Here is a 19,721-nt window from a genome sequence, read left to right as displayed (position 1 = left end):
AACTACACCTCAGAATCTCCCAGAGCAGGAATGGGAGAGACACTTGGTAAGCAATATTTCAGGGTGAAACTATGCAGTTTGTTCCTAGCTCTTATGTGGGCAGATATATGGAAAGACCATATAAATGAAAGGGGGTTTTATAAGTTTCAGATGGGTTGAATCTTGCTTGTACTGTAGCACAGATTACTTCAAGTTTTTAGTTCATTTCAGCAGACTGAATATAAGCATGGGGATTTTTGTGGTCTTGTGTGCATATACCATGTTCCTATTTAACTGAATTACTTTCTTCTCTAGAAGAAGCTAGCATAGTAGGAGAAAATGAAACCTATCCTCGAGCTTTGCTTCACTGGAACAGAGCAGCTTCTCAAGGTATGTCCGTACCTCACAATTCCAATTAGTTTATTTTTAGTAGAACAATTAATGTTTGATTTCATGGTTTTTATGAAACAGGGAAGGAGGGAAATCTTACCTCCTTCTTTTCAACATTAGTTATATTCCACATAGGGTAGTTGCTGTTCTTTGTTCCACTGTTAGCTATAATGTCATTGCAATATGCTTGCAGTTCTGAGCCATTCTGAGATCTTGAAGATTAAAAGAACTAAAACACAAGTGTGTTTCTTTTTGCCATTCCATATGGAATTATAGAGCAGTGTTAAACAGCATTAGGAATGTTTACACTGACTTTTCAAAAAATAAATCCCACTTGGAAAAAATAGATACAATGTACCCTTTAGGATTTTGGTACTTGTCATCATTTATAAGAAATGCAATTTCCTATTCAAGCAAGCAAAGCCCAGTGATGAAGAAGACAATCTTGATGTCCAGCCAACCCAAGTTTAAACTCTGGTGCTTGTGATCCTCTCCTAAAATAAGCAAAACTAAACTTAATCATTAAATATCAGTGTGAGGTCTCTAACTTTCATATGGGTGCATCTACATTAATGTCTGTCTACTAGCTTTTTACTTAAGAACAAGTGTATCATGCAAATGGAGCCTAAGAGTTTTGTCTGAAAATCTTCAGACCTGCTTGGCTTTTAGTAGAAAGTTAGAAATTGAGAGGATGGAATGGTTAAGAATTCAATTGCCAAATGATGATGAGAGACTTTGTTTTTTCAAGCTTTCAGTGTCTCTGTTTTAAAAACAAAGCTGAAGCCCTTAATGACCATATAACAAATGAAAAGTTTTTCTGTAATAAGTGACTATGAACAACATGATCTATCTTTTCAACTGATGCCACTAAATAGCAATAAAAATGTTGGTAGGATTACTGGGAAAAGGACTTTCCTGAAAATAGAAATCAGTTGCGTTTTGGTTGGCTAACCCAATTTACAAAAAAAAAAAAAAAAAGAAAAGCTGTTTATGTGAGAGAGGGAAAAAGGGAAATGGTTTGTGCAAACTGTGGCCTGTGTAACACTTAACACTAAAGCCCTTATTGCATCTTCATATGAAACTAAAAGGCTTTCTTCGCTTAGCTATTCTATCTTTTTTTTTGTTGTTTCTTGGTTTATAGGATATACTGTGGCAAGAATTAAACTTGGAGATTACCATTTTTATGGTTTTGGTACTGATGTTGATTATGAAACTGCCTTTATTCACTATCGTCTGGCATCAGAGCAACAGCACAGTGCCCAAGCAATGTTTAATCTGGGCTACATGCATGAGAAGGGATTGGGGATCAAGCAGGTGAGTAAGTTGTAGGCTGATAGTCTGCTTCATTACAGTGCATTTACTAATATTAGATTAAGTCCATAACCACTACTGGGCTTTGGGCACTATATAACCACTTAGTAGGAATTAGCATGTCTCCCAATGCATTCTCCAATAGCAAATGGATAAGTGTATCCACTTCACGCTTACCTATGTGAAGAAAGAGGCATAGACAGGGAAAAAACTAATTGTGAAGATTGGCAAAAAGTGTGCCATATGCTTGAGTGATGCTTTCAAGACTTTTGAAGTGTAATGAAATGAATGCAAATCAATTCCAGGTACAGAGTATTTCAGCACAAGATTGTTCTCACCCTCTGAAACACTGGTTAGTTTGTTTTCTATATCATGACATTTCAAAAACAAGTTTTGTGCATCTTCAAGTAACAAACCATAAGCACCAATAACATGATTATTAAATACGGTTTTTCAAAGTAGGCTAGGCCACAATTTGCTTCACAAATTACATTGCCTAAAAGAAGGCAGTATACCTGGTTCTCTTAGGAAGCCTATGGTGTATTGCTGTCCATGAGTTAACTAAAACTTACGGAATCCAGAGCAACATGTTCTCGTATATGTCGAAATAATGTAATTAGTAATTGCATACTAATTTTGAGCAGCCTACCTTATCTTAATGTATGATTGTCCTGGTTTCGGCTGGGACAGAGTTAATTTTCTTCCTAGTAGCTGGTATAGTGCTGTGTTTTGGATTTAGTATGAAAATAATGTTGATAACACACTGATGGTTTAGTTGTTGCTAAGTAGTGTTTACACTAGTCAAGGACTTTTCAGCTTCCCATGCTCTGCCAAGTGCACCAGAAGCTGGGAGGGGGCACAGCCAGGACAGCTGACCCCAACTGGCCAAAGGGCTATTCCATACCATATGGCGTCATGCTCAGTATAGAAACTGGGGGGAGTTGGCTGGGGGGCAGCGATCACTGCTCAGGGACTGGCTGGGCGTCGGTCAGCAGGTGGTGAGTGGTTGTATCACTTGTTGGTGGGTTTTGGGGAGCTTTTTTGTTTTGTCCTGGTTCTGCCCCGCCCCGGGTTTTGTTCCTCTCTCTGTTGTTATTTTCCTTTTCATTACATCATCATCATCATTATTATTATTAAATTATTAGCTGTTCTTATCTCAGCCCACAAGTTCTCTTACTTGTGCTTTTCCAGTTCTCTCTGACATCCCACCAGGAGGGGGGAGTGAGTGAGCAGCTGTGTAGTGCTTAGTTGCCAACTGGGGTTAAACCATGACAGTCCTTTTTGGTGCCCAACATGGGCTCCGCTGCCCCCCAATTAATTCATGCAATTAATCTATAAATTTAGTAATATCTTCTGGGTTACCTGAAACTGTAAGAAATAATTTCATTTTTCTTATTTTCACTGAGCTTCAACATTTGGTTTTTGTCTAGGTATGCACCTTTTAATTATTCTGTTGGTCTATTAAAAGACCAATTTTTGCTTCTTTTCCCCTAAATTCTTGGCAAAAGGTCAGAACAGTGAAGGGCAAGTCTGCCAGTATTGTTACTTTGGCAGCAGCAAGCAATCAACATTTGAAAACTGCTTACTGACCTAGCTGTGGAAGTGACAGTACAGTATACAAACAGCATTCTTTCTAAACCTTATCTTCAAATTTTATTTTAGGACTGTTTTCTGTTTTTAACTGAGTCCTCAAAACTAGTTAACTTCAGAAAATGAGCCTGCAGCTAAAAGCAACAGTGCTAAAGTTGGGAGGTTTTCTTTAAAAGAAAAAAAAAATTCCTTTCAGACATGGACTTCTTAATTTCTTTTGCTTCTGCCTTGAAAACAGCCCAATTCAGAGCACGTAATAAAAATTTTGAAAGTGTTATTACATCACATTCAGCATAACTGCTAAGAATTTCAGAAAAACCAAGTCCTAATGCTGTAATTTGCACAGAGTATTCTCCAACCTGAAGCAGAGATGGCTACACGTAGATAGCTGAAATGAGTACACAGGGGCTCACGATGAGCACATGCAGCCTTGCTTTATGCAGATAAATAATACTTTCCTCTCATACAGATCCACTATGGAAGGAAGAGTTGAACTGCAAGGGAAATTGAGATAGATAATATAGATATGGGAATTTCCTTGCTTAGACATTTTCAGTGCTTCTTTCCATGTATAAAACCAGTCTTAGGAATTCTGGATATGTAATGTCTTTGCTTCCTGTGCCCTAAAACTTCACAACTCTAAGATGAGAGGATGGAGATTTAGGACTGACTAGATAAGACTAAAGTGATGCTGGGCTAGGATATTCTAAAAAAGGTTAAGACTGGGTTTTGAATTAAGCAAAAGAAGGCTTTTCTTTCCCGGAATGGAAACTGCTGAATTTTGAGCACCTCTGAAAATGACTGACAGTTAAAATCATACTTCCTGATGTAGCAGGTGATGTCTACCACTGAAGTCTGCTCTTCTACTAGAGGCCTGTGGACGGAATGTATAAAGGTTTTAGCACTGTAGTAGCTAACGAATTGGGGATTTAGTCTGTTGAAGAAAGGGATGTGTGCTCTTACTCTCTCCCCACCTATGTCCACGTCATTAAGATTGCAAGCACTCCAAAGGTAGGGAGAATGATTTAATAAGGTAGCCTGCGCAACTTCAATTCGGGTCACTGTTCATTCTGGATAATCCTGAATAAATACAGTATTTTTACCGGGTTTTTTTTTCCCAAACAGCTTTTGCCTTATTCTCTCTTTACTTACTGAATAAATAGTCTTTCTTACATATAGGATTCTATGCTATTCTTCCTGTACATTGATGGTTTTCAGACTCATACCAGATCAATGCCAAATATTAAGCTCCTTCTGAAATCTCGCACTTGTACACCATTACATACCTTTCATAGATTTAATGTTGTACAATTCCTGAGCCTGCATGTCAGAATGAAGACTGTTTCCATATACTGCTCAAAATAAGAACAATTCATTTTCTCTAATTTTCTCATGGTCTTCTCATAAGATTTGGCATGGTATTTCAGTACTATTTGTATGTTAAAGCCCAGACTCCTACAGTTCTCACTTCTCTGTCAAGTGAGAGTGAAGAATGTAAAGCAGAATGAAGTGCTTGCAAATTAGAAATTAAAATGAACCATGATTTAGTATCTGCTTTTACACTGATACTAGCACAGTACAAAGGAGGTAAGGAAACTCTTTTAAATAGTTATACAAAAGACAGACTTTCCAGGCTCAAGGAGTATTCAGACTAATTCTGTTGAATTAAAATACTAAAATGTGAGCTAGTAGGTCTCATTCACATAATGTGTTGATTTTCATACTGTTAATTTCCACATGTGTTATGGAACTAAACTTTGCTGTATCAGTGAGCAGAAAATCTTTATGGTATTTCACAATCAGGATAAAATTATAAAGTTAACATGTGGCATGAAGTCCTGGAGATTTCTCTTATTTTAACTGTCCAACTTGGAACACTTTCAGAGGTAAGTCTTACACAGGCCTGTCCTTCACATCACTGAGTGAACATAGGCAGTTTGTATCCAAGTATCCTAACATTGCACAGTATGTATCTGAAGCAGAGCCAAAAAAAACCCCCAAACAAACAAGGAAAGTTAAACTATTCGGGTACACATGTGCTCTGTTCTTCTTGCTACAGTTGCCTTCTTGTTCCAGCTACCACAGAAGAGAACACTAATTTAAACTCTTCCTAAAGTTGCTGGCTGTTTGTGCTCATACTTTTGCCAGGCTGTCCTCACTAATGCAAGTTATGTCCATTTTGGACAAGGAGTAGACTCTAATTTGGGAGTATGTGCAGAAATGGTTAGGAGCTGCAGTAGGCATACTGTAGTATAACTGGGAGGAGTTGCTGCTGTGTACTCCTCTGACTTGTGTTTTCTTAGTCTTTCATGTTTGGTGTGGTGTTGGAGACACTAGAGTGTACTAGAGTTACCTAAATATGTGCCTTAGTTTACAGTGCGTGGGTTGAATATGTTAATACTAAGTTAATACTCTTTGTGAGCTTCAATTCTAGCATCAGTTACGGTAGCTTCATCCTCAGATTGAAGCTTCCCTTTACTTCTCTATTCAAAGGTGAACATTCCTCAGGAAAAAAAAAAAGGGAATTTTTACTGAATGGTTTTCGTTTAACTTGACCAAAAACCTTGTATTAAAATGACAGTATACAATAGCTTATAGAAAAAGCTCTACTTTTTATGGTAATTTTTCAAGTTCTTAAAAATTGAGCTTTTTATTTTCTTAACTGTAGGATATTCATCTTGCAAAACGATTCTATGACATGGCAGCTGAAGCAAGCCCAGACGCTCAGGTTCCAGTCTTCCTAGCACTTTGCAAGCTTGGAGTGATTTATTCCTTGCAGTATGTACGAGAAATCAATGTAAGTAATGCAGAATTAAAAGGAAAAACAAGAAATGAGTTTTCCATTTTTAAAAGAAGCTTGAGTTGTAATCTTACTTAAGTAGAAGTCTTACTTGAGCCTTCTAAAAACTTAGGATAGATGTGTTTTATGTTGTTGCGTATTAAGAAAGTTACTGAAGCTGTGATTCCTGTTTCTTCATTGTGCAATTCTGTGAAACTGAAATGTGTACAGCCAGTGCTCTTCTGTGCTGTTCTTCCCTTGAAGAGAATTTCCCTAACCTGTTTGACTGTTCTTACCCATGATCTTCTGCTATCAAAGTTAAGCAGATGATTACAATGACATAATCGCTGTTCAGGAAAAAAGAAATACTTTTTTGTAGCCCTAATTCTCATGCTATTTTATATTCCGCTGTAACAATCCTACTTGAGTTGTGTTTTATTTCTATAGAAACAATGTATTATTTATATTAGATATTTTAGCTATCGTGCAGAGTTTCTGCTGAGTGATGGCACTGAAAAAAATACCTGCCTGGAATTTAGATGAATTCTTTCCATATAGTATCTGAAATATTTCTTAGTATTCTGACATCTTACTGCCTTTTGGATTACTTAATAAATTTATATGGTATGGAAGTTATTACCACTTAGAGCAAACGCAAGTTCAGGCAATCCAGCTAAGTTTGACAAAATGTCAAACTTGTCAAAATGACAAAATGTCTTGAGACTGGGGACTTTCAGGAGTGGGCAGTCAAAATACTCTAAATCAATTGAGCAAATACCCATGTAGCACTCACAGAAGCTAGTATGCAGAACATGGATATTCCAAGTTTTAAGTCTGCTGATGCAGACTTAATTTGACAATGACTCTGTAGTACCATCGGATACAGTAGTGAAGCATAAAGTGTGTTGGCTAATGCTTATGTGAATGCAAGTCTGATAAAAAGGCAGTTCAATCAAAACTAACAGTAAGTCACTTACTTCCCTGTACCTTATCTGCACAAATCTCAGCACTGTACCACATAAGTATCCTGGGGCTTAATGTTCTGTCATTCATGGTAGTCTCCTGATGGCTTCCAGTTTGGCTGGACTGATCAGTTCACTGCCCCTGTGTATGTGGTACTTGCTCCTCTTTCTTTAGGACTAATATGGTTACATACCTCATTCTGATTTAAATTGTGTACTTTAATGCTCTGTCAACAACCTTCATCTCTAGAACAGAAAATAGAATAGCTCATCCTATATAGCATGGCTCTTATTCTTATTGGCATTTAGCTCCTGGAAATTAAGAATGTCACTGATGTGATACTATTTTTTCAGAGCGGAAAAGAGCTACTGAAGTTTTAAAACGGGTACTTGTACATGAAAAATTTTACAAGTCAAATTTAAAATCAAAGTAACTTCCCATTCTTGCTCTTTGACATGATGATGTGGACTTCTTGTTTCTTAGATAAGGGAGGTATTCTCACATATTGATATGGACCAGCTGCTGGGGCCTGAGTGGGACCTTTACCTTATGACCATCATCGCCTTGCTTCTGGGAACAATTATAGCTTACAGACAAAGGCAACATCAGGCAATTCCCAGACCAGCAGGACTGCGGCCAGCTGTGCCTCAACAAGAACCACCAGCAGAGCATCAACCACCACAATAGCAACAAGAGCCTCAGTGAAAGAACTGGATTTTTCCAAAAGGAACAATTTTCATTGTGATTTAGGATTTTGGATCAACAGTCCCTCCCCCAAAAGAGGCGCAAAGAAGTTTAAAAAAAAAAAAAAAGTCTGAAAGCTGCTTAGAATGATGCCTTTTTTCAGGGATAAGAAAATTCTTTTGAAACCTATTTGAATGTTATTTCAGTGCCAATGGAATAACACTATGGCTTTTTTTCATGGAAACACGAGAGTGCTACTACAAAAATGTTGCCTGCTGTATCTAGATCCTCTTTATTCAGAGTCCTTTTCATCTCGTAGAGAGAGCAGAAGGCTAGCATTGGAAGGTGTTTGCCTGCTTGATAGCAGTTGCCCTATATAAAAGTAATAACAATAATAATTTTATGGCCAATTTAAATCCAAGAAGCTGAACTATATTCAAACTCTAAAAAGACTAGAGCTGTATGAACTTATATTCTGATCTGCATCCCAAGTATTTCTACAATCCTTATTTTGTTATTTCTTAGTATTTCTTACACTTTGGTCTTTTGTGCTGTCTTGGATGGTTTAACATGGATTATTTATAAACTCTGTAATACTAAGCCAGCAAACATGCCACTCTCCATTTGTGCTTTTTTGTTTTGAGTGTTTTCCCTCATGCCCCTTAGACTAGACAGTTCTCAGCAGACAGTGTGTAGCCCAGGAGGCGGATTGGGACAGATTGGGTCTGTAAAGCTCATCAGTTGAAAACTATCCACACAGTGCCCAGATCTTGCATCCTTCTAGAACTTTTCTGGCGCCTGTGTACTTCGCAATACTTCATGACATAAAAACAAATTGGTAGTGTTCCTAAATTACTTAAACTTGTTCTTACGAAGAGGTTGAGCCTAGATTGCAGAAAGCACCAGTATTATTGTGGACACTGAAGAAAGGGCAGAACCAGAAATCTCAGTGAGTTAGCTTACATTTTTGGTTTGTTTGTTTTTAGAGGTGGAAGTTCTGTATTTAATTTTCAACAGTCCTGTAAGTGATCTGCACTGCAAGAAGGAAACATATGTGGTATCTCATGCATGCATCTGTTTAATGCATCTACTAAAAAGGGCCCCAAAGATGCATACTCCCTACAAAAGGGCATGGGCTTATGCCAGTGATGCTACTCCAAAGTCTGGCTGACTGACAGAAATCGTATGTTAGATTACAGCAGTGCTCTGGCTGTCGCCAACCACTCTTGTACCTGGCATACATGAGAAAATCAAAATAACGTCTCTGGCTGTGCCATCTTGAGGATCCCTTGTAACAAGAAAATCCAAAGAGAAAGAAGACTCAGTGGTTTATGGCTTCTTGATACCACCAGGTCAGTGCAAAGGCCTTTTAATGAGTGTAAATAATATGACCTGTGGACTGATGGTTTTTAGACTGCAAGAGGAATCTTCACTTAACAATTTTCATTCAACTATAATTTCAGGGGTTGGGGGTGGGAAGCAGCAGGGGAGTAGCTTAGAGGCAAGAAATGCAGAAGTTTCTGTTCTTATTTACCAATGGCAGTTAAATATTTGTTTCTGTACTAGCATTAAACCCTCTGAATGTACTGTCTTAAAGCTGAATGAAATGCAAATGAGGAGGCTTTAGCTGCTTTCTGACAAAAGCTCTTGTGTTTAAAGGGTTAAGGGCTTCCTTTCATGCAAATATTTTTCCAGTGGATTGGCAGCAACATATCAATAATGCTTTATTTAGCACTGAGATTTTGATAGGGTTTCATACTTAGCACGTTTGTAAGGAGGCCGCTGCACAATAGATCTGTAGTTTGGGAAAGAAGATAAGCAATCCACTCTTCTGTAAATTGAAATGTCATGGATGACTAGTATTAAAATGTAGGTAGAACTTCTCAGTACTTCAAAATGCTTATGCTGGTTACGTGAAGAAAAATCTTTCATTTTAGTTTGGAAGGTTGCAGCATGTGATAGAGGAATGTCTTGTTCAGTCTTAATCATTAGCAGATGGAACAGTATTGAACTTAAATGTAGTGTCTAAAATGTACAGCACTCCCCAGCTGCATTTCTAAGATATCTGTGACTTCTGAACACTCCCTCTGAAGTATTTTTGCCTCTGTCACTTAATAGCTCTTTTTAGCTTGGCATGAATAAATTAAAGATTATATGGAAAATGTTTTTCAGTTAAATACCATTGGTTCATTGGTATTGATCTCTTAGGATGTTTAACAATTTTGTTACTGCATTATTAAAATGTTTTGGTTGTTTGATCTATTAGAACTAAATTCTAAAAGCTCTATCCTATTTGCATGAGAATCTCTCATCATTGCTGCTATGTGACAGTCTTATAGCTGACTTTCACTGAACCTGATGCATTTTTACATCCAAGAAATCAGCAGAAGAAAACGATTGAAGATCAGCAAGTTATTTCACTTTAAAGAACTGCTTTTTGAAGAAGCAATAAGGAAGTCTTTCTCCTGCTTTCTTCCCTTCCACCAAATTACTACCACTAACTTTTTCAGATGACATTCATTTGAATGAAGTGGTAGTAGTAAAAAGGTACTTACCATAAGTAATGGCGAGTTAACTCAGGGATTAAAGAAATGAATAAGTTTTCTAAATCAATTGTCTACAACATGACTTAAGTTTTTGTGACAATCCCTTGCTACTCTGTTCTGAAACTTGCATTTTGAGGGAAGTATATTTAACTCTTACTAGCAATACATTTCTTGTTGTGCACTCAGTTTATCAAGCAGCTTTTTTTCCTAAAGGAGCTGGGTTGCTCAGTTTATTGCGGTGAAGTACTATTCCCTTTTGGTAGCACACAGGTTGTCTTACAGTTTATATGCAGGAGTATTTTAGAAGGGAAACTTGATTTAAGAGAAGCCTTTCTGGATATGTTGAGCATGCTTTGAATAGAAAAATTGTATTCTTTGTCTGTAGTAACATAGGCCAGAGCCTGCCTATTTGACCTTCCCAGACACATGCTTTTCTCTCCCTGCATGGAGAATGGAACTACAGAACAGTAACTGTTGTTGGTGGGAATTTTATATATAGGAAAACTGTGGAAAGGTATGGGGGAAAACATTGTTCTGCGTCTCAAATTATTAATCAAACACACTAGCTGTTCTTGCTGGTTGAAAGAAATGCTGAACTGTTGAGGAAAACAAGATTCTAGTTCATCACTCTGGTGAAACTTGTCCCAGAGCTGTCTGTTGAAATCATTTTCCTTGCTTTATATTGTCCATCATGGGACAATGTAATAGAACATAAGGCCTTTGATACAAACATCCCAATGAGACTCTTATGAGACAGTTTTACTCACTTTAGTCATATTCCACAAGTCAGCTGCTCTTATTAAAGTTAAAAAAACCCCAACTATCAAATGTTACTATTTTTGGAGAACATTAAAACCTGGATTGTGAAAGGACTTTTAAGACTATGCATTATCTATTTTCCACCTATTATATGCTAGTTTTGGCCTATAAAAGGGGATCACGCTCGCCTTTGCAAGTTGCTTCCTTTTTAGATAGGCAACAATGAACTGAAATTCTATTTTTGTTTCAGAGAATATTAAACTAAAAAGGTTTAGTTTGATTTGAACTACTGCAAATGTGTATGGCAAATAGGGACTATTGGGGGGAACCCTTTGTTTTTATCAGCTGCAGTTCTTTAAAGGGTCTTGTAGGAGTTTTTGTAAATTTATTTTGTATTTAAAATCAGTATAAAGGCTGGTCAAATGTAATATAATTGTGTAAACAAATTCTGTTAATAGAAAGATGTACAGATTCATTTTGTATTGTATCTTTAATCTTGTGAAATAAAGATACCACCTGTGTGGTTACTCTCAGTGTTCACAGTGGTTATGAGAACCAAGGATGTCAATTGTTAGTCATATGCACTGATATATGCCACTGCTAAATGCATCCCTTCCTATAAGGATGCTCACACTTCTTTCACTTCTATTCCTCTTCAGAAAAATAAATCTGTTAATTTAGGAGGGGCATAGAAAGGGGAATAGAAAATTATGCATTGTATCTTCAGCTGTGCTAGAAACTTGCCCTCTGTGTGTGTGTGTATGTGTGTGACCCTTTCTTCAGTGTATACAGCATCTGCTCTGTGTGGCAGACACAGAACTGCTGTGTGATTCGAGAATAGTGACCAGTAACTTGAGGATTACTATTGCATTTTCAATACTAATATAGTGAGTAGAAACAGATACTGGGGGAAGGACTACTCCAAGCTGACAAGTTTGTTTGCTTTTCAGGCCTTTTTCAACCCACTCATCCCTTCAGGCTCCACCTGTTGAGACTCTTGAGTCCTCCCTCGTAAATGTATTATGTTGGTTTGCTTTCCAATGTGTTTATTTGGAAGAAAACAATTAGGGAGAAGGAAAGTAAGCAGGGTGAGGGAGCAATGATATGGAAGGCATCAATAGGTGAACTGTCTTGGGCATCAGCCCAAGTTGCATGGTTTTCTGAAGTATTTGGAGGCTTCCTGTGTTGTCCGCTGCTGCTGGTAGCACTTGTTGCAGGTAGGAAACAGAACTGCTGGTACTAAAACCAGCTTGAGTCTCACTGATGTAGCTCAAGCTTAGCGAGGTTATCCTTCGCCTTCCAAAAGAGCCCGTGGCTTGAGATGCGATTGCTGCTGTGCTCAAGTGAGGTGGGGTCAGAAGTGTAGATACCTTATTTTACTTGTAGCCTGTAGTCAATAAGGAGTTGTTTTCTGTGGTGGGAATAGAGTACTAGGTATATAAACAATTGGGGGGTGGGGGTAGGGTGGTTTTGGTTGGTTTGGTGTTTTGGGTTTGTTGGTTTTTGTTTGTTGTTTGTTTGGGTTTTTTTAAAGAGCTATTGGATAATGTTCATTGAAAACTAGTATATTTGTTTTGGTTTCCTGGCTTGGTTGGTTTTGTTTGGGTAGTTTTATGTTGTTTTATTCTCCTCAGTCTAAGATTAAAACACTTGATTTAAAATAGAAAGTCTAGTTGGTAAACCTGCAACACCTGTTTCATTAGAATGTGTTATTTGGTATAATGCCAAAATGTTCTTCCTCATCTCTAAATGATCATGAGCTTAATGGCATTTATGAATCCTGACTTTAATTCCTGTTTTTATAAAGAATTATTGAGGAGAAAAGTCACTCTAGTGTACTTGTTGCAAAAAAAAAAAAAAAAAAAATTTCAGAAGACTGTAAATTGTTTCTTCCAAAGCTAAGTTGGGGGAGGGCGGTGTACCATCTATCCAGGTAATGAATACTTTAACATCTAGTCTTAATTTTCATTTTCAGTACAAAAAATAAGTGGAGATGGAGCACCATGGTAGTTTCATTTTGGTAGCAAGAGGGGGAAATGTGATTTAACTTCTGTAGCACAGTAACTAAATTCTGTAGTGAGTCTCAGACAGAATGTTTTTACCCCAAAACATATCGGTGCCACTGCTGCTTATTCTGGTAAGCTCTTCGGAGTGCAGCAGCATTTCAGACAGACCTCCACTTAAGGGATAGGTTGCTCACATTCTTATTTCTTTGCTACCCAGCTTTTTGGGCTTTCCACATAACACAGGTTGCAACTCCAGATTGTTGAAAATAACTTGGAAGAATATTAATTTTTGTGTCACAAAACTCTTAAATTTTACTACTACAATTCTGCCATCAGGCATTTTCCATATTTCCTTCCTTGTTTTTTTTCTATGTTTATTTTTCTTCACACTCATTCTTCCTTCTAAACATAGGTATAACCTGTACTGTAAAATTAGATGTTCCTGTTCCCATCTGTTAGTTATGAATGTGACTCCATTTCTGTACCAGATTCATACTAAAATTTGTCTTTTTATTGCTTCTAATTAATTGCTTTTGCTGCAAAAAAATTTGTACCTGGGGTGTGTGTTTGCAGCCACAAGGGGGCATCAGATATTAAACGGTGACTCGGACTTGTTAAAAATATATTCCAAAGATTAGAAAAGAAGTAGCTTCCACACTTTGTCATTGTCACATCATGGGAGGATGTGTGTGTATATATATATACACACGCGCATATATATTGAGAGATAAAAGAGTGTTTGGTTGCAGGAGTTTCAGAAACTTACTTATCAAAATGAAATAATTCGGTACTCTTATTTCTCTCATATTTGTAGAGCAAAAGTCCAAAATTAAAAATCACTGTAGCTTTTGGAAAGACCCGGTAAAGAATTACCTTCCCTGCACTGTTAAAGCTTTTTTTAATATGTATATCCATCAACCTGCTGTCGTACTAGTCTGTCTTGCAACATCTTTTGGAATATTATGTACAGATAAAACGTGGACTAGGTGGGCACAGCTTCCAGGACAGTGGCTACTTTTGCAGTTAAATCCAGATTTTCTTAGAGTACAAATTCTTTCCTGCTAAAGCAAGTGAAAATGTTTAGCAACAGGTGATGAAGATGTCTTTTAAAATCACTTTTTCACTGAGACTGTCTGGTGAAATATTTGAGCTATCCAAATAACTTGAAATCTGTATTTTACAGATTTTACAGTATTTGTTTCTGTCCAATCTTACTTTAAAGTTTGGTAGGTTCTGGACTTTGCTATATACTGAAATTCCATTAATTAATGGCATTTTAGGTGCTTCTAAATAAGATTTCCCAGAAAGTTTCCCCAGATCTATTCAACAACAACTGTAAAGGAAAAGCTTGCTTGCATTACTAGTATTAAAAATGGATATGTGGGGAAAAAAAATCAAATACACTTCATAGACTTTAAAGTCATTATTATAGCTGAGGTTAAAACTACCAAAGCAATATGTGGCATGTTCCGGTTTAAGGCTTATAACTTTGGATTATAAAAAGGATACTTCTTGGAGAATCATCCAGCTTTGAATTCAAAGGCTAAAGGCCTGAAAATCTGCACATTTGGTGAGTTTTCCAGTAGCTGATTACCTTTGTTACTGATGCTGTGAGATCAAGAGGACTTGAGTTAATTCTTTTCAGGTTGTATTTAGTTTCATCTCTGGTTCTCATCACCTTAATTATAGGACTGGACAGTACATTAGGAATAATAGCCATCCCAAAATACATATATATTTTATTGTGGAATCCACAGTGTTATGTTAAATGTTAATCTGTAATTGGGTAACTAAAGGAGTTATATCTTTTACAAAAAAAATTTGAGTCTGACTTGATTGTTGAAATCTGGGAGACATTGCACAGAAGGGAGGTGACTATAGTAAGAGAATTCAGACCCAGTGAGATAAATGCGGTGATCTCACTGCACACAGCTGTGTTGGCTTTTTCTGCCCCTTTGCTAAACAAACAGCCTTACTGAGTTTTCTACTAGGAGTCTGATCTTTTACTCTGTGGAAGGCAAAGAGTAAGTAGGTAGGAACTTCTCAAAACAGAGCAAGAATGAAGGGTTTCTTCATTAATGTATTATCTCTCAACTAACAAGCATTTTAGTGAATGCTGTATATTAACTATGTTTGCCTACTCTGGTATTTTGCATATTCAGTGAAAAGCTCCACAGAGATACAAAAAATATTTAAGTTTTTTTTCACATGTAAAATTTCTTTGTTATTGTTTTGGTTTGGGGCCTAATTATTACGTTTGAGTTTACAAGTCCCCAAAAGTTTGCTCTTTACTACATTTGTCATTCTTAGTTCAGCTCCGAAAGATAGATTGATAGGAAATAATTTTAAATGTTTCTGGTGATACTAGTTTAGCATCATAAAACACAGCTCTCATATTCAGCGTAAACAGTTTGCAAATAATCCTTTGGCTGGAAACTGAAAAGCTCTATGGTAAATACTGAAAGTGAACAGAAAAGTAAGCTAAAAATAAATCCCGTTTCCTAACATTTCAAATCTAGTGTGTCATTAGTCCTCTCTCTGGTACTGTGAAAGGTGCTAGAACAAAAGATAGACTCTGTCAATTTAGAATACTATTCCTTATCTAAACACAACAAATAAAATATTCATTTCCACTGTCTCCTCAGGATTTCTAGATGCCAAATCATAAAGACTTTCTTGCAGCTACAGAAAAGGAAGTTTTCAAGTTACATAAATAAACATGTTTGAGTCTTTCACTCTCCCTGTGCTTCTTATATTAAGCATTTGATGCGTCCGAATTCCTCTACTAGCCATAACACTGCTAGCACTGCTATTCTACAAACTCTTCACTTGCTCGAATCGCAGGCAGAATGTGCTCTGCAGCTACTGATTACTTCCGTTTGCTGTTACATGGCAAAACAAAGGTGCCTGGACACCTGAGCAATTTCTTTCCTTGGGAAAAATGCCCAGTCTATGAATGGGAAATGAAGTTAATGGCCTACCATGCTGGAAACAGTACCTTTGTCCCAGAGCAATTGGTTTTAAACTAATCTTGCCATAAGAGACATACAATTACACAAATCTCTCCTGAAGTATGATCTTTCAGGCTTGCCTGTGTCAGCTGAAGCAAAGACTGTTCACGTGCATCCACATGTGTACAAGGTAAGGAAGCTAAGCAAACAATCTTTTGGCACAAGACATTTATTTTCTCTTACTGCTCTTTGCTTTGTGTCAATATCAACCCATGGGCTGAGGAACATGCATGAACAAACACTCCTGTGAGGCTGTACTCTGTGATACAGTATAAAGAAGTATGTGAAGTACAGACCAACTTAATCGTGGAAGCAGGTCCAGATGGGTAAAAAATTCTGGAAGTGCTTCTGTACACTTCTGAATTGGGCCTCTATTGGGACACCACTAAGGGTTAAATCACACTTCCTCACTTCATTTAATACAATGAAATATATTTAATTCTGTTAACTGATAAATTCAGTTAAATCTGCAATAAAGCTTGCATGAGAATCATTGTTGGTTTATACTGGAATAAAATAGCATAATTAAGAGTTTCCCAAGATGTAATGAATTATTAATATTGTCTTTATAATGAAATTTTAGCATTAAGAGCCCTAATTATCTGTCAAATTGAAAGAACAAAAAGTTGGGTGATGTGTATATTCAAAATAAATTAGAATCGGGATCGTTCTAGCCTTTAGTTATTTGGTACATGTGTTTATACTTATGATCTCACATGCTCTAACCCTGTAGAGTATCATCATAAATACATTTTCAACATAGGTCAGAATACCAGCAATAGGATGCTGTATTTTTATGGTTAATATGCAACATTATGTCATATTCTAGAAAATGGAAGGACGTAATCTTTGTTCTTCAAGACCAAACTACTTGAAGTAGGCAAACCAGACCCTTGGGGGTTTTTTTGAGTTTGGTCATCATCGTCCGTCCCCCCCCCTTACTTTGGGGGGGGAAAAGTTAACATATGTTCTAACTTCTCTTTCTATGTATTATTCTATGAATAGCAGTTTTCAACCAGAGACTTAATGTATAATTATTCAAATGGTGTAATTTAATTTCTGATTCTCTGATGTAATAGAATATTTCAGTGGAAAGGACCTACAACAACCATGTGGTCCAACTGCCTGACCACTTCAGGGCTGACCAAAAGTGTTCTCTGTGTTTTCAATTCTGAGAAGACTCAGGAAAACATAAGAACCTGTAACATGTATGTTACCTGCTAGTCCTTCCATTCTAGATCTTAGCAGTAAAACTATTTTGGAAAAAAAAAAGTAAAAATTTCTTACAAGTCCAGACAGAATAATGGTATTAAACAGAGCTGTCTGGTGCTATGGTAATGGTGTAATAACTTTGATGGAATAAATTGTTTAAGAGAATCAAAGTTCTAAATCATCTTCTCCTCCCCCCATATTTTAAAAGGATGTTGAATACAGGAGCTGCAATTTACGTAATATCAGAAAAAGTAATTGGTGCTAGAGCCAGCTTGAGCCTGTTAATCTACATAAGAGGGAAAAGTGCTAAAATAGCAATACATTATATGCAAACCTTTTTCCTTTAATGATTTTTTTAAAATGAAGAAACATCCCTTTCCTCAACCTTTAAACCATCTAAAGGCTATCAGTAAACACGCTTGGGGGTGAAAAGGACAGCAAAGATGGAAAAGGTAACTTATATTTCTGGTGCTGAGTCTTATTTACAACCTGATTGATGAAATTTCCATGCCATGTGCGTTAGCAATGCAAGATACGGCAACCATTGCCACTGTTGGACTGTTTGTGACAGCATTTGTAGCTGAGTTTGTGACTACAGGCTCATGGTACTGTTGTGAAAAGTTACTCTGTAATGGCTGATCCTGATGCTGATATTCAGAAAACAAATGAGGAAAAAAGAAAAAGAAGAAATGGGGTTCAGGACTTGACCAAAAGCAGGAAAGGATTGATGGCCTTGGAGTCTTTTTCTAGTCAGGATCTCTCCCAGGCCAGTCCATCAGAGGTCAATGATGTTATTCTGGATGCAGGCTTTATCAAAGATGGGGAAGATAGAGGGAAACAATTGGAAAACTAATCTGTAGTTCTTTTGGCTCATAAAATTTAATTATGAGAAGATACAAAGGCACCAGTTGTACCTGAGCAGAACTATCCTGTGTTCTTGTTGTAGTTAACCTTTACACATGTAAATGAATATGGCTACCAGCCTAAATCTGTCTTGGCCCATGGGCAGTATATGCAACCAAACATTTTTTTTTAATGACTAGTTTTGTTTGGGAAATCAACATTTTATACTGCTGGATAAGACCATGGATGATGAGGAAAGGCTGTTTGGAAGTGTTTGAGTTGTGTGCTACCTTCTCCCAACCACCTCTAGTTGGTACTCGTGTCAACGGTTTGTGCCAGAGGAGATCCCCCACTTGGATCACAGGGGCTTTGGGTTTTTGTTTGAGTGGCGGTGTACTTCTTAATGCGTGTCCCCAGATTCGTATGTACCAGTAGTAAACCTTCAAACCGCTCTGGAAGCTCCTTCAAGAGAAAATCAGGTGAACCAGATATGCTAAACTGCCGAGCGTAACATCAGTTATCATAATTGCGTGGTTATCTTGCACTTTTCATTGGAGATTTTCCCAGTGTTTTACAAGAGCGCTTTACAAACTTAGTTCACCTGGAGAAGTTAAACTTGCGTGATGATTTTTTTTTTACAGTCAGTCCCCACTACTAATTAAGGCTGTTACAATAATGTTGAATGCAAATGTTAAGGTTATTAACATTTCTCAGCTTGCAAGGTTCAATTTTCTTGGAAGCTCTTTGGTGAATTGATACCTCCTCAGCTCTCCAGAGTCATGCTCTGAACCTGCTACTGGGTGTATACGTACACATCTGTGCTGACGTTTGTGTGTTGTACGTTGTTCATTTGCCGTAACTTGCTTTTCATCAGAAGCCTTGAATTGTAGTAGGGTTAGAAATTAAAGCCTCCATAAAGAATTTGCATATGCAACTTGCGATTTGAAATCTGTAAAGATAAAGGCAGAAATAAGATTAATATTTTAGATTTACGTTGTTAGATGTACAATTATTACATTATTACCCTGCTACAAGTTAACAGCTTAAAAACAATGTGGTTCATAGACCTTGCAGTTAGCTTTTAGCCCTGACTAATACATGACGTGGGGGTATTTGCCGGTCTGTGGAATTCATCAGGGTCTAACAAAAGAATTGAGAGACCTCTTAATTTGTGTTAGAAGTGGGCAGACAAAATCATCGGTTACAAATAAATATGGTGGTATTTCAGAAAGCCACTTGCACGACCCCGCGCAGAATGATTTTTTTTGCCTTATTTTTTATCTACACTTCTGTATTTGTGTTTGCGTTCCTAGGAGAGGCGGCTACCCCTGGGGCAGGAAAGTGCGACGACTTCGAATCGTATTTAAAAAGAGGCCCCGACGCTACCGAGCGATTCAACCGCCGGTTTCGGCCCTGCCGCCGCCGCCTCCCCGAGGGCTGACCCGGCAGCCCCCCGCCTCCCGCCCGCAGCCGCGGCGGCCGCCGCTCGCCGGGGACCAGCCGGGCCGCGGGCCGACACCGGCCGGGGCCGGGCGGGGCGGGGCGCCCCCGGCCAATGGGGCGCCGCGGCCCCCCGCGCCGCCGGGGAGCGCCCAATGGCGGCGGCCCCGCGCCGCCGCTGCCCGGGGGGCGGGACGGGACGGGACGG

General features: G+C 37.9%; 1 protein-coding gene across 2 annotated transcripts in view; it reads left to right on the top strand.

Moving 5' to 3' along the window:
* SEL1L (SEL1L adaptor subunit of SYVN1 ubiquitin ligase) overlaps positions 1-11,539 on the top strand; it is a 36,942-nt gene extending 25,403 nt beyond the window's left edge. Inside the window, exons 18-21 of one of the 2 annotated variants that reach the window (XM_072863728.1) lie at positions 298-369; positions 1,511-1,683; positions 5,939-6,067; positions 7,496-11,539. In XM_072863728.1, the coding sequence (XP_072719829.1) occupies positions 298-369; positions 1,511-1,683; positions 5,939-6,067; positions 7,496-7,699 (578 nt within the window). In that variant the 3' untranslated portion in view covers positions 7,700-11,539. Of the gene's footprint in view, positions 1-294; positions 370-1,510; positions 1,684-5,938; positions 6,068-7,495 lie in introns of both variants that reach the window. The other variant, XM_072863727.1, reaches the window with a different exon arrangement.
* The last annotated feature ends 8,182 nt before the right edge of the window (positions 11,540-19,721 follow it).

Source organism: Ciconia boyciana, chromosome 6, assembly GCF_034638445.1.
Source record: "Ciconia boyciana chromosome 6, ASM3463844v1, whole genome shotgun sequence".
In the NCBI taxonomy this organism is placed as follows: Eukaryota; Metazoa; Chordata; class Aves; order Ciconiiformes; family Ciconiidae; genus Ciconia; species Ciconia boyciana.
Note: the sequence above shows the minus strand (reverse complement) of the source record. Positions and strands in the feature narration are given on the sequence as shown.